This window comes from Phaenicophaeus curvirostris, chromosome 7 (genome assembly GCF_032191515.1).
Source record: "Phaenicophaeus curvirostris isolate KB17595 chromosome 7, BPBGC_Pcur_1.0, whole genome shotgun sequence".
Taxonomy (NCBI): Eukaryota; Metazoa; Chordata; class Aves; order Cuculiformes; family Cuculidae; genus Phaenicophaeus; species Phaenicophaeus curvirostris.
The window spans coordinates 36,635,358-36,656,066 of NC_091398.1; the positions used below are offsets into that span (position 1 = coordinate 36,635,358).

Here is a 20,709-nt window from a genome sequence, read left to right on the forward strand (position 1 = left end):
TAGCTCAAATATTTTTGTTTCATGATTTCTATGTTACAGCATTATTTTTATAAAGTTAACAATGAGACTTATGAATACGAGCTTAACTCCTGAGGTGGTACCTAAATAGCTGTTCTGTTCCTTTCCCTGTGTAGGTAAGAATTAGGAAGTCAGTTTTGGACTATAGAATATGTGCAATGTCACTGTTTGCTAAACTTTATGCTACGTAGGGTTAACTAGCTAAAATATCTCAAAATATGAACAATAAAATCCAAGTGGCATTTTCAGTATTTTCAATTCACTTATTAAAAATAAAGCTCTTGATTTCTTCCTCCAATGATATAGGTACTCCAAAACTATGTTTAAATATACTCATCAGTGCAACTATCAAAGGGTAAGTGTATATTATAGAAATGAGCCCCCAGATTAAATATATACTGTGAAATGTACGTGAATGTGCATGACTTGAACCAATGAACTGTGGCCTGAAATGATGTCACAGAATGTGCAGCATTAAGTGGAAGGTTAAACCTACTTGCATCTTGGTTCATTAAACGCGGTTAAAGTGCAAATTCCCTCATTCTGACAGTAGTAATCACAAGGGTTCACTTTCTGGTCACAGCGCTGACTTTTAAACCCCACAGAGCATCTGCAGAATTTCAGTAAAATAGACCTATATAAATATTCTGCCTTTTGCTGAATAGATTTTAAATGCATTATATATAATGATGGCAAGACACGCACACATACACTGGCTCACACCCACAGATAACAAAATTAATACTCTTTTCATGGAAGACCCAATCTGACTATACTGAAAAGTTTGCTTATACGCATTGATCAAACCCTTTTAAAACAACGGACCACTACTAACTGATGGGATCAGGTATTTGACATTCTTAACGAAGTATTATTGTCAAGTGTACTATACATTTGTATTGATTCAGATTGCAATGGTATTAAAAATGTTCATGACTATTTTATTAGCATTGTTAACAGTGTTGGTGTACATTGCAGCACTTATGTATTGCAAATCTACACACAAATTAATGTATGAAACTTGTTTTCCTTCAGATGCTATGATGTTCCATACAAACTTGAAAAAGAATAAACCAGTTTTAGAAGGAAAAAGAAAGGAAGATTCACAGGCTTCCAGAATAGACGTTCTAGGTGTTTGAGCAAATGAATAACCAGACTTAGTGATCCTTTTTGAGCCTTACATATTACAGATGTGATATTTTCTTTTGCTGAGATTTATGACTCTCTAGTCAGCTAAAGGCATGTAAGGAGATACAAATAACAAGTAAAAAGGGCCAGATCAAAATAATTATGAAAGATACATAGGCATTTCAAGCATTTTCAGCTAAGTAAGGATAGGACTGCATTCCACTGTGTCTAACCCCAGAGCTGCAGACATCTATCGACACCTCCTTTTCAACAGCACAGTAAATACAGTTTTGTCCCTTCGCATATTCAGAAATGCTTGAGCTCTCACAAGGAGTTGGTCCGTCTCTTACACTGCTCAGACTATAAAAACTAGGTGTTTCTCTCTTAACCACCTCAACAGTCTGAATACAACAGGTACTCTCTTTAAGATCACCTACCTCATACACACCAACGAAATAAAGGGATGGCTGCAAAGTTGTAATGCCAGATCCCTTTGGACAATAACTTACATCACCCTGGAAACAAGACACTTGAGTCCAAATCTCTCTTCCAATACCTTATATGTTCCTGGAGGATGCTCTGACCTCCAGATTGTCTTCCAGAAGTGAAAGACTATTCCATAATGAAGCTTTTCTGCAGTGCAGAAAAGATCAGATAATTTTTTAGGCAAACGTAAAAAAAAAACGGAGTATGACTAAGTAGCTCAGCGTAACTGAGAGCAGGAAAGAAAAAATCTTGCTACAATAACTACCTTTGTATTTTATATTTAGCAACTGAGAAGGAAGATATGCCATAGCTCTCAAGAAAGTACTAGAAATGTAGGCTTTCCTACCTCTTAAGACTTTACCTTCACCATCCAGAATACAAAATCACTTTTCCTTTGATATTTCATGTCTGGGCTTTAGAAAAGCATCCTAAATTATTCTCTCAACAATGGTGCAGAAGCGAGAGAACAATCTCACCACAGAAAATCCAAACTGCTGTGGCAGTGTGAAGGTTAGGGCAGAAACAAGAGCTAGACAAGCATATCCTCAGACCCATAAAGGAAAAAATGCTGACTCTTCCTATTCTCCAGCCATCAGGTTCCTTATAGGACTGTACAGCCCCCACCTCTGACCATGGTTATTGGAGAAAAGACTTAATCCACCTTTGAGAGCAAGGCAGATGACAATCCTGTATCTCTGGATTCCGTTCCAGAACAAATCCCTAAGTGGGCTTGAGATCTGGCCTGAAACTATTAGAAGTCATTGAAGATATATCTCTGTATCTATACGTACTGACAATATACATTTTAGTTATACCTTCTAATACTCATATTGCAAAACGGTAGACAAATCATCAGGTTACAGAAATAGCTAGAAAAAGTATTATAGAATCATAGAATGATTTGGGTTGGAAGGGACCTTAAAGACCACCCAGTTCCACCCCCCTGCCATGCGCAGGGACACCTCCCACTGTATCAGGCTGCTCAAAGCCTCAACCAACCCGACCTTGAACACCTCCAGGGATGGGGCAGCCATGACTTCTCTGGGCAACCTGTGCTTGTGCCTCACCATCCTCCAAGAAAAAAAATTCTTCCTAAGATCTACTCTAAATCTACCCTTTTTCAGCTTTAAGTACTATTAAGTCACAATTGCAATCAGCACATTATACACCCCGGAGAGATCAAGAATACAGACACACACACAATTGTTTTATTTTTTGTTGGCAGACAGTTATTTTAATGATCTACACAATGCAGGATACTCACAGACAGACAGGGATATTTGTCTCTGGGTCCAGTTGACATGTACCACCGTTGTAGCAGTAGCCATCACATAACTGACAGGTAGAGGCAATCTTTCCATTAGTGCAACTGTCACAGGTAAAAAAAAAAGAAATAGCAATCAGTTTTTTATTAAATCTCTTGTATAATTATCTATTAGAAAATTGATTTCATGATATATAAACTCTACTGATTTCAAGAACTCTAGATTTCCATTTTGAAAAGGTAGGACAGGCAGCGAGCTTATTACACAAAATATTTTTAATTTTTCCTTTTATTATAATAAACTATTGCAATATAGCAATAATAAACTCAGCAATATAGCAGCACGTCTTACTGCACATGCTTTAATTAGTATACCGTATGTCTCTAGCACTGTCACAGACATTGCAGAATGAAAAATTTCAACTCAAGTATTAACTTTAATAAGTATTTACATTTTTCCAGTTTTCCAAGTTTTGCAAGTGAAGACTCACTCAGTCTCCTGCTAAATTACACTTTCCTCAGTGAGGAGTGCTCCAAAAATTGGTTTAGAAAGGCAGGAGCCAGTGGCTTTTGTGTGGGCAGGAGCCATGCAAAGGAACTGTTGTGATGTGACTGGCCCAAGGGCTAGCCACTGTGTGAGATATTTAAAGGATAATACAATCTAATTGCTACTAAACATATGATTTTGAACACAATCACTCCCTCTACACACACTTACTTGCATACTATGTCATTACTGTCCTTGCTTATTATGCACTGCCCCCCATGACATCTCTTACACTTGTCCACTTCACATTTTGGACCTTCAAATCGTACTGGACAGACACATTCTACACTCCCATCGTCAGAAATCGTACAGGATTCAGAATTCACACAATAATGGTGGCAGACATCTGCAATCAACATGAAAGCTAATTATTAAGAGACATTAAGGATTATCATATAACAAATAATAGCTTCCTTTTCTATGTTTTAAAAGGTATTAAAACCAAATTTATAAATGCAGCTGGTGCCTCATTGGCAACTACAAGAATCAAGAACACCCCATACACAGATACAAATCATATTAACCATGTAATCTTGAGAAGTGAAATAGAAAGGTAGACTAATAAGAGATTTTTTTTTTCTTCTTCCTAGATGTCTAACCACTTATGACATCATCCCACATAATATAAAAACTATGATGAGGAAAGCAGAGTAATGTTAATGTATTTAATGGGACATTGGCTGAATAAAAATGTTTTGCTATGTTCACATTAGCTTTAGCAGTATTATGCTAAATGAAAATGGAAACAGTATTTTGAAATAATTAAGTTTTATTTTCATTTATCCACATATTACAATTTCATGAAGTTCTAATAATGATCTATGAAGACATAATCCATAAGCTGTATGAAACCCCGACACACACGCTTATCTTTATCGACTGTGCAAGACCCCATTATCTTATTTAACTGCTTAACTGTCAGCAGGATTGAGATTTCAAGCAATGAATTCTTTAACTCTTTAGAAGCACCAGTAACTGCCTTGATTTTTTTATATCCTTTTAAAAGAAAACTATTTGCCTGACTGAAGGGACTTCCAGAGCTACAAGATACTGACATCTTAGGATTTTGATTAATTTCTGTTTATGTTGTAATAACAACTTAAAAAAACATATAATTTAAGCTCCTTAAATGGGCCAAATCTTTCAAAGTCTATTTTTCTTCAGTTCTGTGCAGGCAATATGTTGTACTGAGCTTTTGGTGGTGATCCTGATGGACAGATGAAGTAATATATATGTAAGATACATCGATTCTGAACTATATATCTCTAATAGCTTAAACTGGTCCATATTGATAAAATATTACCTTTCTGTCAAAACTAAATAATACATGAATTTTGAATTATGGGTCAGTAGCAGTGAGAAGTGGAGTATTATCAAGCTGTTCACTACAGAATGAAACCTTGGCTGAATTGCAGGTTGAACATTGAGTCTAGAAATGTAAACACTCAAGCTACCATTTGACTGGGGGCACGTTGTAAGCAGCAAAGCGGAGACCACTAAAATGTATAAATTTTACTGAGTGTATTCAAGATGGATGGTTTGTGAGGGTGTCCCATGAAGTGGTAAACACGTTCTGCTCATGCTTCTCTGTGCTTATTTTTTTCTCTCTTAGAGAAGTCAGCACTGACTGCGATGCCACTGGTACTCATCACGCTGGAAGAGCTCTGCTAAAGGACAAAGCAGGTCTGCTGGATTAGAATCATAGAATAACCAGGTTGGAAGAGACCCACCGGATCATCGAGTCCAACCATTCCTATCAAACACTAAACCATGCCCCTTAGCACCTTGTCCACCCGTGCCTTAAACACCTCCAGAGAAGGTGACTCAACCCCCTCCCTGGGCAGCCTGTTCCAGCGCCCGATGACCCTTTCTGTGAAGAATTTTTTCCTAATGTCCAGCCTAAACCTCCCCTGGCGGAGCTTGAGGCCATTCCCTCTCGTCCTGTCCCCTGTCACTTGGGAGAAGAGCCCAGCACCCTCCTCTCCACAACCTCCTTTCAGGTAGTTGTAGAGAGCAATGAGGTCTCCCCTCAGCCTCCTCTTCTCCAGGCTAAACACCCTCAGCTCTCTCAGCCGCTCCTCGTAAGACCTGCTCTCCAGCCCCCTCACCAGCTTTGTTGCTTTTTTCTGGACTCGATTACTGGAAGAGTTATTTCTGTTTGATTATCCATTGTATGTCTCCACCTATATAGGCAAGCTTTAGACTCATCTGCATGTGGAAGCATCTACTGAGCAACCAGAGAGGCTTAAAAGACACTAAATGAAGTAGTTCATTGTTTGCCAGTCCCCAATTCAAGGTACAGAATGGTAATTTGTGGCATGGGGGCTGTTCCTTGAACAAAAACTACCGTAGTTTGAAAGCTAATATTGAGAGACATTCTATGAAAAAAGCATTGCAAGGGGGAAATGTTTCCATCTACATTAGGAGGGAAAAGACCCCTCAAAACCTAGGCAGAGGAATTTTGTGTCCTAAACCAATTATTTGGTTTCAGTATTGATTGTAGTCACAAGCATCTTTAATCTTCTATCTATCTAAAATCTGTGTGCTACATTTGGACTGAAATGATACTGAAAAAAGTCTTTCCTCTCCCCCTCCTCTCAAAGAAAGGAATTTCAGTTCCAGGGAAAGTAACAGCTTGTGAGATCACTATAACCACTTTGAATGATCGTAACTGCATGAAAACGTTTTCTATTTTTTAGGTTGTTTAGACCTTAAATGAGACAAGAAATGAACTTTAACTAGTCCGTATGTCATATTTCAGGAATTTAAAATAGGGGGTTATATTCAAATACATCAAAGCCATGTGAATCTAATAACATGCACAACGTTAGTAGAATTCTATGTAAATTCATTCACTTAAATGTATTTCAGTAGTGCCAGTGCCTTGACACGGAGCACACATTTTGGTTATTAGCCCTTATGTGAACTAATCACAGGAGAAACTCTGCATTGGTTAATTTGAGACGATAAGTATGAGGAAAATAAGGTCTCTGCAATCTGGCAATACTGCAAGTAAATGTCTTCTCCCTGCCATAAAAAGTACTAATAATATTTTCAGCTTGGGAACATGAGTAAAATACCTATGCACCTTTATGCATCATCCTTTGCATATGAAATAGTTTCAATCACATCAAAGAAAGACTGAAAAAGATGTCATAGAGTCAACCAATCTTTACAACAAAGCTATATTAATATATTCCAACATGCATACAAAGTGAATGTGATAAATAACACAAAAAATCATACATATATGTGAATAAATAAAACATCCCACAGATATGAATTTAAATGCAAATTATTAACTGTAAACCTGTATAATTTCATAAACTGTTCTTGACCACAAAAAAACCCCCTCTAAAATACCATAAAAATTATTTTCCCTAATAATACTAACATTTAAATAAACAAAAGCTTAATTTTATTTTATATTTTATAATGGGTTCGAGTCTCTGCATTGTGGCATTTTTCCAAAGTGTCAGCAGACAATCCAAATCAGATAATAAGCACTGTTTAAAAACTGCCCCTAAATTTACATTTAAATTAATTAAAAAAAAAAAAAAAGATGTTTGCAGAAGCATTCATCTAGAAACAATTTGTTTGGTTTTGGGTAAGCCTTAAGTAAATATTTTTTCTTAATCTGTGTGTCTGTCTGTGCATGATTTATGTACTATACTGTTTTAAAATACCCAATTGTGTTTGCAGATAGTAATTTGTGGATCCATGCAGTTTGTTTAATACCAAGTGGGAGAGGAATCACAATTACTGCTTTTTTTCCATTCAAAAGGTTTCAATTTATTTCATAGTCTCCCAACTGGAAATACATTCAGTTTACTTCAGTAAAAATCCTATTTAAGATACATAACTAACCCTTGCCTTGTTTGACAGACCTTTCACTGAAACTAAATACTTCTTGTATCTTGAAGATAATTCTAAAGCAGTCCTTTATAACAGCTAATATCCCTTCCATTTTTTTTAAATCTAGCCAACTTCATCAAATTCACTGAGTTGTGTATAAATGAGATGATGGCTTTCACATTTAATGCTTTATTCTATAATGAGCACGATGACAGAGTGTTCGTCAGCAGGTCAAGGGAGGTTCTCCTCCCCGTGTACTCTGCCCAAGTGAAGCTGCATCTGGAGCCCTGTGTCCACTTCTGGGCTCCCCAGCTCAAAAAAACCAAGGAAGATTATATGCCTTGAGTCAGTGAAAAACTGACAATTCTAAAAGGAAGTATGGAAAGAAAAGAAAGATAAATAAAATAATAGAAAGCCTATTGGTTGATAATCTTCTTTTCCCTTTCTGCTGTAAAAGAAGAAAAATTTAGGGAAAGTTCTAAAAAGTGAGAAGAGCCTTTCTAAAGGCTTGGAAACCTTTGAAAACAGTGTCTCAGTGAGAAGAGACTGATGGGTCAGCGGAATGAAAAACTATGGAGAACTTCAGATCCAGAGGAATGAACCTAAGTCCTGAGAATTAAACACGAGTAATACTTAGAAATTCTGATTTTCAATACCAGGAGGGAGCAGAGATCATACTCGAGGTGATCTTAGAATGAGATAAAGGAATAAAGAGGCGTGAAACTCAAAGCAGTTGTGGATATATTGCTTACTGGGGTTAGAAATAAAACCAAAAGGTAAGGTAGCAGTTCAAGACACACATGTTGGTCTGCAAAGAAAAGGGGTATCAGAGAAATTCTTTAACCAACTGTGTTATTTCATTATGTTTAGGTATTCTATCAGCATAAGATAACAAATATGAGAAGCTGGAGTAGAAAAGTTTGACGGTTATTTCTACCGACAAAGTCAGCTGTCTTGCACAGCTCCATTGTACATAATCATTCATGAAAATACTCAAACAAATCATTCTTTAAAAACCTCATTCTTTGGCTGTGAACATAAATTGATATTGCAGAGAGATGTTCAAAGATCACTTGAATACATCCGATTCCATTCCCTTAGCAACACGAATAATTTTGGAGCTAAGTTTACCAAAACGTGTCATAGAAAAATCACTCAAATCACGTTAAACTATTGTAGAGATTTAAGAGTTCATGAAGATTACTTACAATACTGACATCTGTCTCCTGTATACTCAGGCAAGCAGTTGCAAAAGGGCTGATTCCCAGCAGTGACACTGCAGGTCCCTCCGTTTTGGCAAAACCGATCACAGACCGTCTGGTTGCAGTTTGGTCCGGTAAAACCCAGCGCACAGTTGCAGGTAGGCCTCCCTATTCAAACCAAAGAAAACTATTTTATAATAAAGATAAACAAACAGTAAAATAATAATCAGCAATTTAAAGACTGATGCAGAGCGTAACAGTAGCAAATTTAAATGTATGAGCCCAACTACATGTCTCCAGACACTAATAAAAGATGCCTTTGCAAATATTGCTTGAATTAATAATTTTTTACAAACAAAGTTAGCACTGTAACATATTGACACCTCAAAACTGGCATCTTTGCATTTGACACTTGTACACGTGTGGTCCTTGATTCTTTATTTGGACAATATTGCAAAAGATGGTCTTAAGTAGGAATTCAAGACATGACTAAGCACTTCGCATCATCCTGCCAGGCTGGGTTCCTCCAGTTGCAGAGGAAAAATACTTTTATTATCAACATTGGTTCCTCCTCAGAAGACACTGTATTATTGTTAAAACTACAAACCTTTACATATAATCACATGAATACACAAATATTCATGAATGTGCTCATAGCCAACTTCAGCTAACAATTTTTACTAAAACACAAATAACTGTGTGTGCTTTTTAACCCTAACCTTCCCATAGGTCAGGTTGGACAAGGCTCTGAGCAAACCAGTCTGGTTGAAGATGCCCCTGCTCATTGCAAGGAGGTTGGACTAGGTGAGGGAACTATTCTATGATTCTGTTCTACTGAGATAGTGTTTAAACACTAATGCATTTTTATACTATGATTCTTCCTTTTTTAAAATTTCCCGTTTTTTTCCTTATCTAAACCTCATGTCTAATGGATTTATAGCTTTGTTAAAATTCCACTGTTTTAGTAAAGTCTTCCACATTTTTCCTGACTTTTTTCTTAAGGTTTATCTTTAAGACAAAATTCCCGTAAATGTTTTTCCATCTCCTGCTTTGCTTTTCTATCTCATTTGTGATCTTCTCTTCAAGTAAATGACCCGATAAGGCAAAGTAAAGAGATGATGAATCAGGATTTGAGGACAGTTCTGCAATAAATGGGCAGACAGGTTGGTCTTCATTGAAATCATAAGGAATCCAACCTGCTGGCAAATACAATCAAGAATTTAAATGAGTCACTGCAGAGGAAGAAACAGCTGACAGTCAAAGACTCATCTCTTTGAGTAAAGTCACAGAAATACTGTATCTCCAAGTACGGGATTCTACATGGGCTAGCAATAGTCATAAAGTAGGTATCAGGCAGAACAAAAGGAGTGCCTTGAAATAACACACGCGCTTTACATAAATGTTAACATGAATTTTAACAAGTCTAAGAATTAAGGTAGGAAAAGCAATATGTCTAGTCTTGAATGGGAACACCAATATCAGTGGCTATAGCAAATTTGGAAAAGGAAGGTAACTAATGGGCTGTGTAAAACTAATTCACATCTTGATATGTAGCCCTTGCCTGTGACAGAACAGGGCCTCGTGTGTAGTAAAAGCATAAAAGTCAATCAAATCAGCAAGTTAACCGCATAATGTATTGTCTGTGACGTCGAAAGCCTTTGGACTGGGATTACAGGTATAAACAGGAAAATTATCCTATGACTTTTCATTACTGACAGCTCAATCTGGATAACGATATGACTGTGCAATCCGAAGAAGATCAGAGAAAGTCAGGGACACGGAGAAATTCCAGTTATCCCTGCATTTACACTTGAAAAACTTCACAAAATGTCATAAGGCAGAAACAAACTTCTTACATATAAGCAATACTACTTCATGAAGGGGTTGGTTAGCGAGCACAAAAGAACAATTATGCTTGACTTGGGCCTGATTTGGTTTAAAATGTACAGAGAAATAGCATCTAAGTGTTACTTTTCCACAATTATTATCTCTTATCTTCATACTGATCTACTAGGAAACCCTTACCATTGCCTAATTTACTGATGCATTAAAACCAGGTCTCTTCCTTGTTGTCCTTTGTCTCATTCACTGTTTCCTCAGTTTATTACAATGTCTGATGTAGGTATCCACAACTACATTCATATTTGTCTCCTGATGTGTTTTACCACAGCTGCACTTAAAACTCCAAAATGTGCAACCCTTCCTTCCTCCCCACCCCCCCCACTCTATTCAGTTGGCTGTCTCATTAAAATAATGTACATTAAACTAAATATTCCATAAACCCATAATTCTAATGTTCTTCTGGTTTGCCTTTATTTTAATACTATGTAATAATTTAATATTATATATGTTGTAGAATTTTTCAATGCAAAGTGGAGTGTCCTAATTTTTTTCTACTCTGATTCATCCAGAATGATTTATTTACCCCTTTTCCTTCACTTACTTCTTAATCTTCTTACATGAAACCCCTCACAAAATTATTTTCTATATTTTCTATTTTAAGCTATGCTAATTTAAAGTGTTTTGCAAATCATCCTAAAGGCCATGAGATCAGTTAGTCTCTTCCTCTAATGAGTACAGAAGGAACAAAACCATTGACTTAAAAATAGCAACTAGTTTAATATGCATCAGCCTGGTTATTCATATCTGTCCCCTGTGATCTAAACATTAAATCAAAGATGTTGAACTCAGATGTTAGCAAAGACTCATTTTGTTTTTCCCCATGTATAGACTTGTATTCAAATTTCTCCCCCTAAGCTGGGGGGATTGTCACATAATCCATTATCTGAATCAGTGTTTCAATAAAATATTGGAATAAAATAGTGATTGAACATAGATCTAGAGGCCTGAAATCACTTTTTGTTATTAATATTTCCCTGTTTTTTAAAATAATGGGGCAATGATATTTTCCCAGTTTCTAGAAAAGATTCTTCTATTCTTTGCTAATGTAGACTTATAAATACACCAAACTGCTGACAGTTACATGAAAATTTAATCCAGCAGAGCCTAAACCCTATTTTTTTCACTCAATTTAACATCAATTTTAGTAATGTTAATAGTCCATTTATACAGAGCCTGTTGGCACCTAGAATAATACTAATAATATCATTCTAATCTTCCTTATTCTCATAAATTATTTCTGATGCACAATGGTTCTAAGACCAGTTTAACAAAATTGCAGCATTAAACAATGACAAACAATGCCATAAGCTTTTGTATTACAGACCCAGAATATTGATTTATGCTTGCAAAGGAAATAGTCAAATTAACCAAGATGTCACATATCCTAACTAACAAACACTGCACGGCAATCTCATGCACAGAAAAGTTTCAGGGCTAGAGTTATACAGAGGCAGAAGTAAAATTATCTCTTAATTCTAGACCTTTGCCAACACAGAAACAATCACAAACCAAAACAGTACAGAAAAATACCAGTAAGGAAAGTGGTTTATGGTATGTTAAACTGTTTCAAACTCAGTTAACGACCTTATGGTGTATTTTATGCAAAGAAAAGAAATGAGCAAACCCCATTTTCTGAAACACCACACAAAAAATTCCCCTCTTTTGAGCTCTTCCTTCTTTAGTGCGATCCTCAACTGGATTTAACACATGAGAATAATGCCTTGTTTTCCTGTGCCTAATACAGATTAGCATCCTAGTTTTCGCATGTCCTCCTCTTTAATCCCATCCATAACATAAAAATCCTAAGAAAAAAATCCTGTTTCAATTACCTATGTTGAAAAATGGCAAGGAGTACATGGTGGCAGCACCTTCTAAGCATCTCACATGTTAATGTTCCAACTTGAAAACCTCAGTAATAATATCTAGAGAGCAAGAAACATGTATTTTTTTACCATAACTTCTCTATTCCCAGTGATTTACAATGAATGTATATGCACTTCACTCTCTACTATCTGTAATCCAGCACTTGGATAGACTGAGTTTCTCACGATATGGATGCGCAAGTAGAAACAATGTATGTAGGCCCTGTATCGATGAGAGTACTTTATAGTTAAAGTAATTCTAAATAGCACTTCTTAAAAATATGAATTGCAGAGAATACATAAAAGGGTGTCTGAAAAGACACATAAAACAAGTAATGAAAATAATAATGAAAATTCTCTGGGGAAACAATGTACTTAAAAGCCTCTATTTTCTGAAGATTCCCTGTGTAGCCTCTCAAAATATAAGAACAGTAATTTACAGAATTTTTAATCTTAATTCTGGAACTGGTAGACCTTGAAACAAACATGAAATTCTTAGGTTTTGGGTTTTATTTTTTCCAAATGTTTTGCACAGACTTTAGTAAATTAAAAGAGAATATTTTATGGCTACCCTAGGAACTTATTTTTGGCAGTTGGGACTTGAACAAATATGTGAAATTTTTGGTATGAAAACGAAATGCATAGAAAAATAATCCATTAAGAAAATGACAGTGATCAAAGTCCTAAAGTGTTCAATTAGGTTTTGATTACAGAGGCTGTAGTTACTCCTAGTTTGCCAACTTTTCAAATAATCTTCAAAAATAGGTAATAAATATTTTAGTGTACTGTCTCTAATATGTAGTAGATATTGTTTGGGAATTTAGTCATATATTTACTTTAATTTTGCAATGAACATAACTCTGAGGGTTCATGGTATTACCTAATCAACAGAGAAATACTTTGTATTTTGTATGACCACATTCCAGAGAATGAGATCATCCAGATGAATGCTTTTACCAAGACACAGATTATTTATTTTTTCCAGTCGGTGGTAAATTCACTGCCAGTAATAAGTGTTTTCAAGTTGTTATGTGTGAATACGTACATTTAATTTGCACATTTCATTTGCTGTCATTGTTAAAGAAAACAATGTGGCACTCCACCACGCTACTGTAAGTAGTATCATTTCTTTGGGAGTAGTTATCAGCAGTTTCTGGGAATCACAATAATTCATTTCTGCGTGGCTGATGAATCATAATTAGCTTTACTGAATGAACAGTAGTGGAAAGAAGCTGCATAACTGTATATAATTAGTAGGTGAGCTGATTGGGATCTATCCTATATTCTCTCCATGTTGTGAAAGAACAGAAGAAAAGAACAACTTCAAAATACATCAGGGTAGTCTCAAAGGCTGCTCTTATTTCTCAAATGCTGGCTGTGGTGGTTCTGTTGGGACCCTTAGATCAGCTACACACCAGATCAGACAGCCATGATATGTAGCTAAATATCACCTCTCTCGCCTTCCCAAAGTCCTTTCTCTTGCTGAAATTATGATGCAGCATTCCTCTTTTGAGTCTACTGAGACTGATACGACATTAACAAAGTAAACAGGTTCTTCACTGACATTGTATTCAATATGCACCACTGTGTCCACAAATCAACTTATTCTGCTCATAAAATAGAATATAAAATAATATCTACTTCATATATAATTTTTTGAGAATATTTAATCAATCTTCATTCAGCAGAAAGACAGTTTTTTCAATCATTTTGATACAAACATCATATTTCCATTTGGTAGACGTACTATTCGTACCATATGTATACAACAAATGTGCATTTATCCAATTTTGTGAACTAGTAAGATCCAGTTAATGTGTTCAAGAAATTAAGTAAATTATTGCTCCAACATATTCACTTTACACTGTAAGTAGAAAGGAGAAGTGTATTTTTATGGCAACATTTAATTTTTTTCCAAATTCCGATTAATTTGGCATACTGGAAAGTGTTCATTATTATACCAAACTTTTAATTACATGTCTCAGATGTGTACTTTTAATTAACTGATGACATTTTCTTTGTTCAGTTATTGTAGTTCAATACAACTGTCATAAACTTATAAATTTTAATTAAAGCTGCCTCAATCTCTAGCTATATAACGTTCACATAGGAATTTGCCAAAAGGCTTAGCAGTAAGTAAACCAACAGTGAATAATCTCTGAATTGCCAGTGGGATTTGTTTAACAAATTAACATTTGTGTGCAGATAATGAGGTTCTACAACTTACCACATCCAGCAAAGGCTTAGCACAATCAAGTTTTAAAAAATGAGTAATACTCCGCAATTTACTTAATTGGCTATCACATTGCTATTATATATTAGGTGGTGAAAGAAAATGGGATTTACACATTCACCAGAACACACACATTCACTAGGAGAGTATTTTATATGCTGTGTCATTTTATTTGTATCAGGACATGAAGAAGTGTTTGTTTTCAGGATATCTCTTCCTTGGTTTTTGAGCCAGAAGCCAACAATAAGGAAATTCCCTGACACCTACAGAAGTTTCCCAGCAGCAGGGACCCTGCAGAAGCTTGTCCCTGTGAGACAAAATTTACTACCGGTCCCTAAGCTTTCCAAAGGGCATGCATGTAGCATGACACTTGTTACATCAACTGCATCAAAACTGTCAGATAATGTACAAGAATCAATCAGGGCAACTAGGGCTTCAAGGCAAGGCAGAGTCAAGCAAGTTGAAATTATCACAGGTCATTTATATTTTGCAGCTAGGATTTGGATTGACACATGCACACATATGGCTTCTCCAACTTCTATTGGAAAAAGATTCATCATTTTGAACAAAAAATAGATTTTTAAACAAGAGAAAATTAGGAAAATATGTGCAACTTGATTGCATCACTTTATCAGGACAGTTTGATGAGCCACAATGGAACAAAGTATAAATGCTGGTTTTTTAGGAACTAGTTGTGAGTGTTGCAATATTGGAGGTGGTACGTACAGACAGCAACAGCACAGTAGAAGAAACCAAGGTGGTATTGAGCTGACTTTATTTTAAAATAATTACTTTATAGTTTCCAGAAATGCAAGACAATTCTCTACCAAAAAGAACAAATCTCAACCCCCCCCAAAAAAAGTGTGCAATGTACCTATTGCTAGTGGACAGATCAACATAGCAGGATGTAGTATTATAAATACTATAAACCTTATAGCAGTATAAATATTATAAACCTTATAGCAGGCTTCCAGTACTTAAAGGGGACCTACAGCAAAGATGGGGAGGGGTTTTCTTTCCAGGGATTTCTTTACCAGGGATTGTATCGATAGGATGAGAAGGAACTGTTTTAAGCTAAAAGAGAGGAGATTTAGATTAGATATTATGAAGAATGTTTTTCCTGTGAGGGTGGTAAGGCACTGGCACAGGTTGCCCATAGAAGTGGTGGCTGCCCCATCCCTTGAGTTGTTCAAGGCCAGGTTGGATTAGATTAAGCTGTGATAAGCGGACATGTCACTGACATGATAGTTTGCTTCTGAAACACACAATAATATGGCCTGATATTGATAAGAAATAGAGATTTATTCTTAATAGAGAATTTACAGGGTCTAGGGCATAGGCATGCAAGAAAGACGAGATGTGGACCAATTTGAAAGTTTTATCTGGGATGCTGGAAAGTGTCACTTTGATTTAGAAAGCTATATGGTCTTTTTTTCCACGTCACCAGCAAAATAAAGTTATGGCATGGGCTTCAAGGGATGGGTACCGTCATGAATTGGAAATGGCAGATAAGAAATCCGGTTAACTTGAAATATGATTATGAAAATTTGATTGAACTGGGAAAGTGGACACAGTACTGCGGAAGAATATTCCTATTAGCAGGTATGCCTAGTAAAAGTCATCAGAACTAGCTCTATGTTGGTCGCAGCTAATCAAGGCTTGTCACACTTTGGAAATGTGTGGTACAGCAAACTTTAGTTGTAGTTAATGGTTTGGATACTCCAAAATCAGGGAAATGAACAGTGAGATGTGGACTGTGGTGACACCCATGCTAGCTCTCCTGATGCATTTTTCATGCGGACACATTATGTTCTTTAGGATCAAGCAGAAATAAGGCTAATGGCTGCATCTCCAGGCTCTCTGTAGCAGCTGGGGACGTGATTGACAATTTAGCAAAAGTGTATTGCAGAATCTACTCATATATCTCCTTCGCTCACTGGTGACTAAATCTACTACACTAATTATTTCAGCAAGGCTGAGAGATTTCAGAGGCTGGATTTAGTAGAGGGAAAAATAAAACAAACAAACCCAAAAAACCCAACTCAAAATCCAGGCAACAGCATAGCTGTGCGAGCACAGCAATTGTCAGCTGTCTGGTAAAGACAATACAAGCTGCTGGAGGTGAGTGAGCCCTATGGCTGCTGTCAAAAGAAAAGGATTAAATAAAACCCTGGGCCCTCTGTAGGGTTCAGAATGAAGCTGAGTTCTAGGAGCTGAATTATTAATTTTATGAAGTCTTTTAACCCCACAAAAGCATCAATTAAATGCCAGACATGTAAAGATGTGGGACTAAACATCCTCTCCTCAGATGACAAGGAAGTTCTGCACATCATTCAAATCATCTGTGACTTACTTTCATTCACTTGCATGTTCTCACTAAATGTAAATTGATCTCACTATAATGATAAAAATCTTATTTGTGTCAGCAGTTCCATCAGCTGTTAGAAGCACTTTCAAGTATAATTAAACAACTCCAAGCAATTCTCAATCCTAATATTTAGCCATCATTATCAGTCATGTTAACTATAAACAACATTATTAACCCTCAAACAATCAGAATTGAAAAATTAAGATTACTAGTTTTGCATTCACTTTGAGTTTTGCTCCAGAGATGCCAGCAAGTGAAGGTAAATGACTAAACTATATAACCTATACCTAATTAGTAAGGAGTGCTAAGGAAAACATTGAGATCTAAGCCCCTTCTGCCACAGAGGCTAAGATACTAAGATTCTGCAGTACAGGGAGTGCTTTCTGGTTGTGCTGAACAGTCACAAACTCCTGTTACAAAGCCAGATGCCTGTACTTTTTTCACAGAGATCAGGGGGTTGGTCATTTCATCATGTAGGAGAAAATTATTTGCAACATCTTCAGCAGCTGATAGACTTCTGAGAAGAGACAAGACAGGAAACTCTTCTTCAGCTGATCTATTTAGAATCAAATATTTAAATATTCCTTAGAGCAGAAAATAGAATTCCACTTCTCCTTTCTCACATAATTACTAAATTTTAGGCTACTTCTTACAATACTTTCCTTCTCTAGCCCAAACACTAATTGTCTTATGCAAGCTATGACAGCCTACATGATAGCAACAAAGACCAACTGCTAAATACCTGCATTTTGACAGTTAGGATAACCTCCTTGAATAAAAGAGATGTGTTTTCAAATTCCTTCAGGATCTGAATTCTGATCAACCAAATCTTCCAAATCTTACAATTTCATGAGTAAAATGTCTATTTTATGAATTCCAGTAAGACAAAGGTAAAAGACTGAGATTGCACAACCCTGTAATTCAAGGAAATATCACAGTGCACCTAAAAATTTAGAGGGAGTATTGACATAAAGAGAGAGTAGGAGATATAGTGTCATTCCAGATGTAGTTTGACTGGCTCTTATGCTTTAAAACTCCATTTTTACACCTTGACATGTGCATCTTTATACTGAATACTTACAAACATGCTTTTGTGGGATGCTGCTTAATTCTGCTAAACCACTGATATATGTGACTGAAAAAGCACTATTTATTATAAAGTATGTGGTGTATGGTATATACTGCTATAGTGCACATAGTTTAAGTACAGACAAAGCAAATGATGTACAAAAAGAAACAATATCATAAGCAAGGAATAAATTCAAACATATCAATTAAAGCAGGTAGAGTAGTAAGCTGCTCAGAAATATTTACCGAGGAGAGAGGCTCCACAGGTTCCTCCGTTCCGGCAGTAGTTGTAGCAATGGTTAGTTTCACACCTTTCACCAGAGTAGCTGGGCCAGCAGTGACATCGAGGATCCCCCTTCTCATTTATAATGCATTTTCCTCCATTTTCACAGGTCAATTTACAGGTATCATCTGCAACAAGAGCACACAGAGAATGCTTTTCAACAATTCCATTTCACATAACTGGCAGAAGAGATCCTCTTTGCATCTTAAATAGAGCTACAGATCTCTATCAATGGGGGGAAAAAATACCACTTGTCAAAATGGAAAAGAAAACCGTCACTTCTGTTTCCACAGGGGTAGAAAAAAGGATACACTTAATAGATCATAAGCCCTCACTGAGCGCGGCAGGGTTGGTGGGGAGTTTGCTAGCCTGTACAACAGCGATGTGAGCTTGTCCTGGACCGAGTCGGGTCAGTCAGGCTTCATCTGAATGCTGCCACAGGAAAGGTGACCTCCATAGAACATAAGTGAGTGAGGACAGTGTGAGTTCTTGCTTGAAACTATCTTTCCTAGTTAGTTTAAGAAATGAAAAACTGAATGCTGGTTTCACCTGGAGGAACTCAGAAATTTCCCAGTCATTTTCTGGTGATCTCAGCCTTTTCTTATTTGAGTTTTGGGATCTCTCTTCCACTCTCTCTATTAACTAACACCTTTCTTAACTAAACCCTATCCAAAATACTTAAAAAGAAATTGTGCAGCCTTTAAATCCTTCTCAATACCTGATATTTGCATACTAACTTCTTACTCTTAAAGCATATTTTCTGATTTATTCTTATTCTCACCTGCTCAGTCATTAAAACCACTGAGAAGAGACACTGCTGCTCTGCATTCACTAAGCGCTTACAGCAGCAGTGTCACCACCTTAGCAGTGAGGCATGAGGTGACACAAATACTGATTAGGCAAGATTCAATCCTTCTAATAAAGCTGCTTTACAATTTCAGTTGTGATTGTCTTGGAAACACTTGGAAAAATAAATCTGTTCATTTCGGTGAACAAGATATAAAATCATTCAATGACACCAAGAAGAAATTAATTATAGACTAGCATGTATGCAGTGTTCAAATATCCAAATAACTATAATCCTAAAGAAAGACAAGCATCCTTCCAGCCCCAAACATGATTTCAGCAATAAGACTTTTCATTTCTTACATAGCAAAACAAATCCCGTGAAGCCAGACTACTGCCTAACTAATCCAACATTTGAACCTGCATGGCTTTTCAAAAGAGACATCATAACACTAAGAATTCTTCAATCATACATCCATCAGCTGCAATTAGTTTGCTGAATTAATGTGTTCTTGTTGCATAACTTATAAAAGAGTCAAGGTTCCCATTTGTCCTATACTTGTTGGGATTTAACACTGACTGACACAGGCACATCAACTCCTTTTTTTATTTTGTTTTTTTTGATCTATGAAAAAACACAGTTGCATTGTAAGCACTTTATTTAGGAACATCAGATATCCTGTAGCTGAAAGCAGATTCCTTGTTGGAGGGAAATATAGTCCAGCAACATAACTGTGCAACAGCCTTCTCTTTGGATGCACCCAGGTCTCTTTCTTGCCCCCTGTATGCTTCTCCTTGGCAGAATCAGGCTGGTCTCTGTTCATGGCCATTGCTGAGTTGTTGCAGACATGTAACCTGGGACCAAACTCACTTATATAAATCTGGGAACTGATCATCTTTCAGGCAAGTGCATCTTTCCCAAATGACGCTCAAACAAGAAAACAAATCCAAATCTTATTGTGGGGAACTGACTGACTTATCATTATTTCAAGTGTTTTACAATAAAAACCATGAAATACCTATGTGCTTAATTATTTTGTATCCACCCTGTTTATATACATCTGCTGTAACAAAGCTACTTTGTATTTGGGAGTTTCAGGATGCCTCCGAGTTCTATTTATTTGGGTGGTTCATTAAATCCTTTGATGTTCCATGAACCATTCTTCAGTTACTCATTATAGAAGTTGTTTAAATGGATAATGTAGCATATCCTATTGGATAGAAGGTCTATTTTTGTTTTGCTTATCTTATCTGTTTTACTTATCGTTAGTCATAAGTTTATAGAGCAGAACTTGGCAGAAACAGAATAAATTACACTGAAGTACAGACAAGTGCTCATTTTTATGAGCCTTTCTGATAGCACATTAAGAACATGTTATATTTCTTTTCTAGAGCAATTCCATAGAACTAACATATAAAATAAAAAGAAAAAAAAGGAAATTAACAGAGACTATAAATTCAAGAGAAACACAGAGCTTAAAAGTTACCCTAATGTCACCAAGACATACGTGCCTTCATTTTTTCAGGAAAATATACTGAGTCAAAAGTTTGCCACAGTAATGATTTTCTAATCCAACTGGCTTTCAAAGATTGGGACACTCATGTCTTTACTTTGAAAATGCAATATAGAACTTCATGCAATAGTCAGCAGAGAAGGTTTCTAAAAAAGCATAAAATTTTGTAATATTTTGTATCATCATAGGATTA

General features: G+C 36.2%; 1 protein-coding gene across 1 annotated transcript in view; it reads right to left on the bottom strand.

The window, feature by feature from the left end:
- LRP1B (LDL receptor related protein 1B) overlaps positions 1-20,709 on the bottom strand; it is a 699,724-nt gene that overhangs the window by 19,628 nt on the left and 659,387 nt on the right. The window contains exons 83-86 of the mRNA XM_069861579.1: positions 18,180-18,344; positions 8,507-8,668; positions 3,615-3,789; positions 2,897-3,001 (exon numbers count right to left, since the gene is read on the bottom strand). Of these exons, the coding sequence (XP_069717680.1) occupies positions 2,897-3,001; positions 3,615-3,789; positions 8,507-8,668; positions 18,180-18,344 (607 nt within the window). The remainder of the gene's footprint in view (positions 1-2,896; positions 3,002-3,614; positions 3,790-8,506; positions 8,669-18,179; positions 18,345-20,709) is intronic.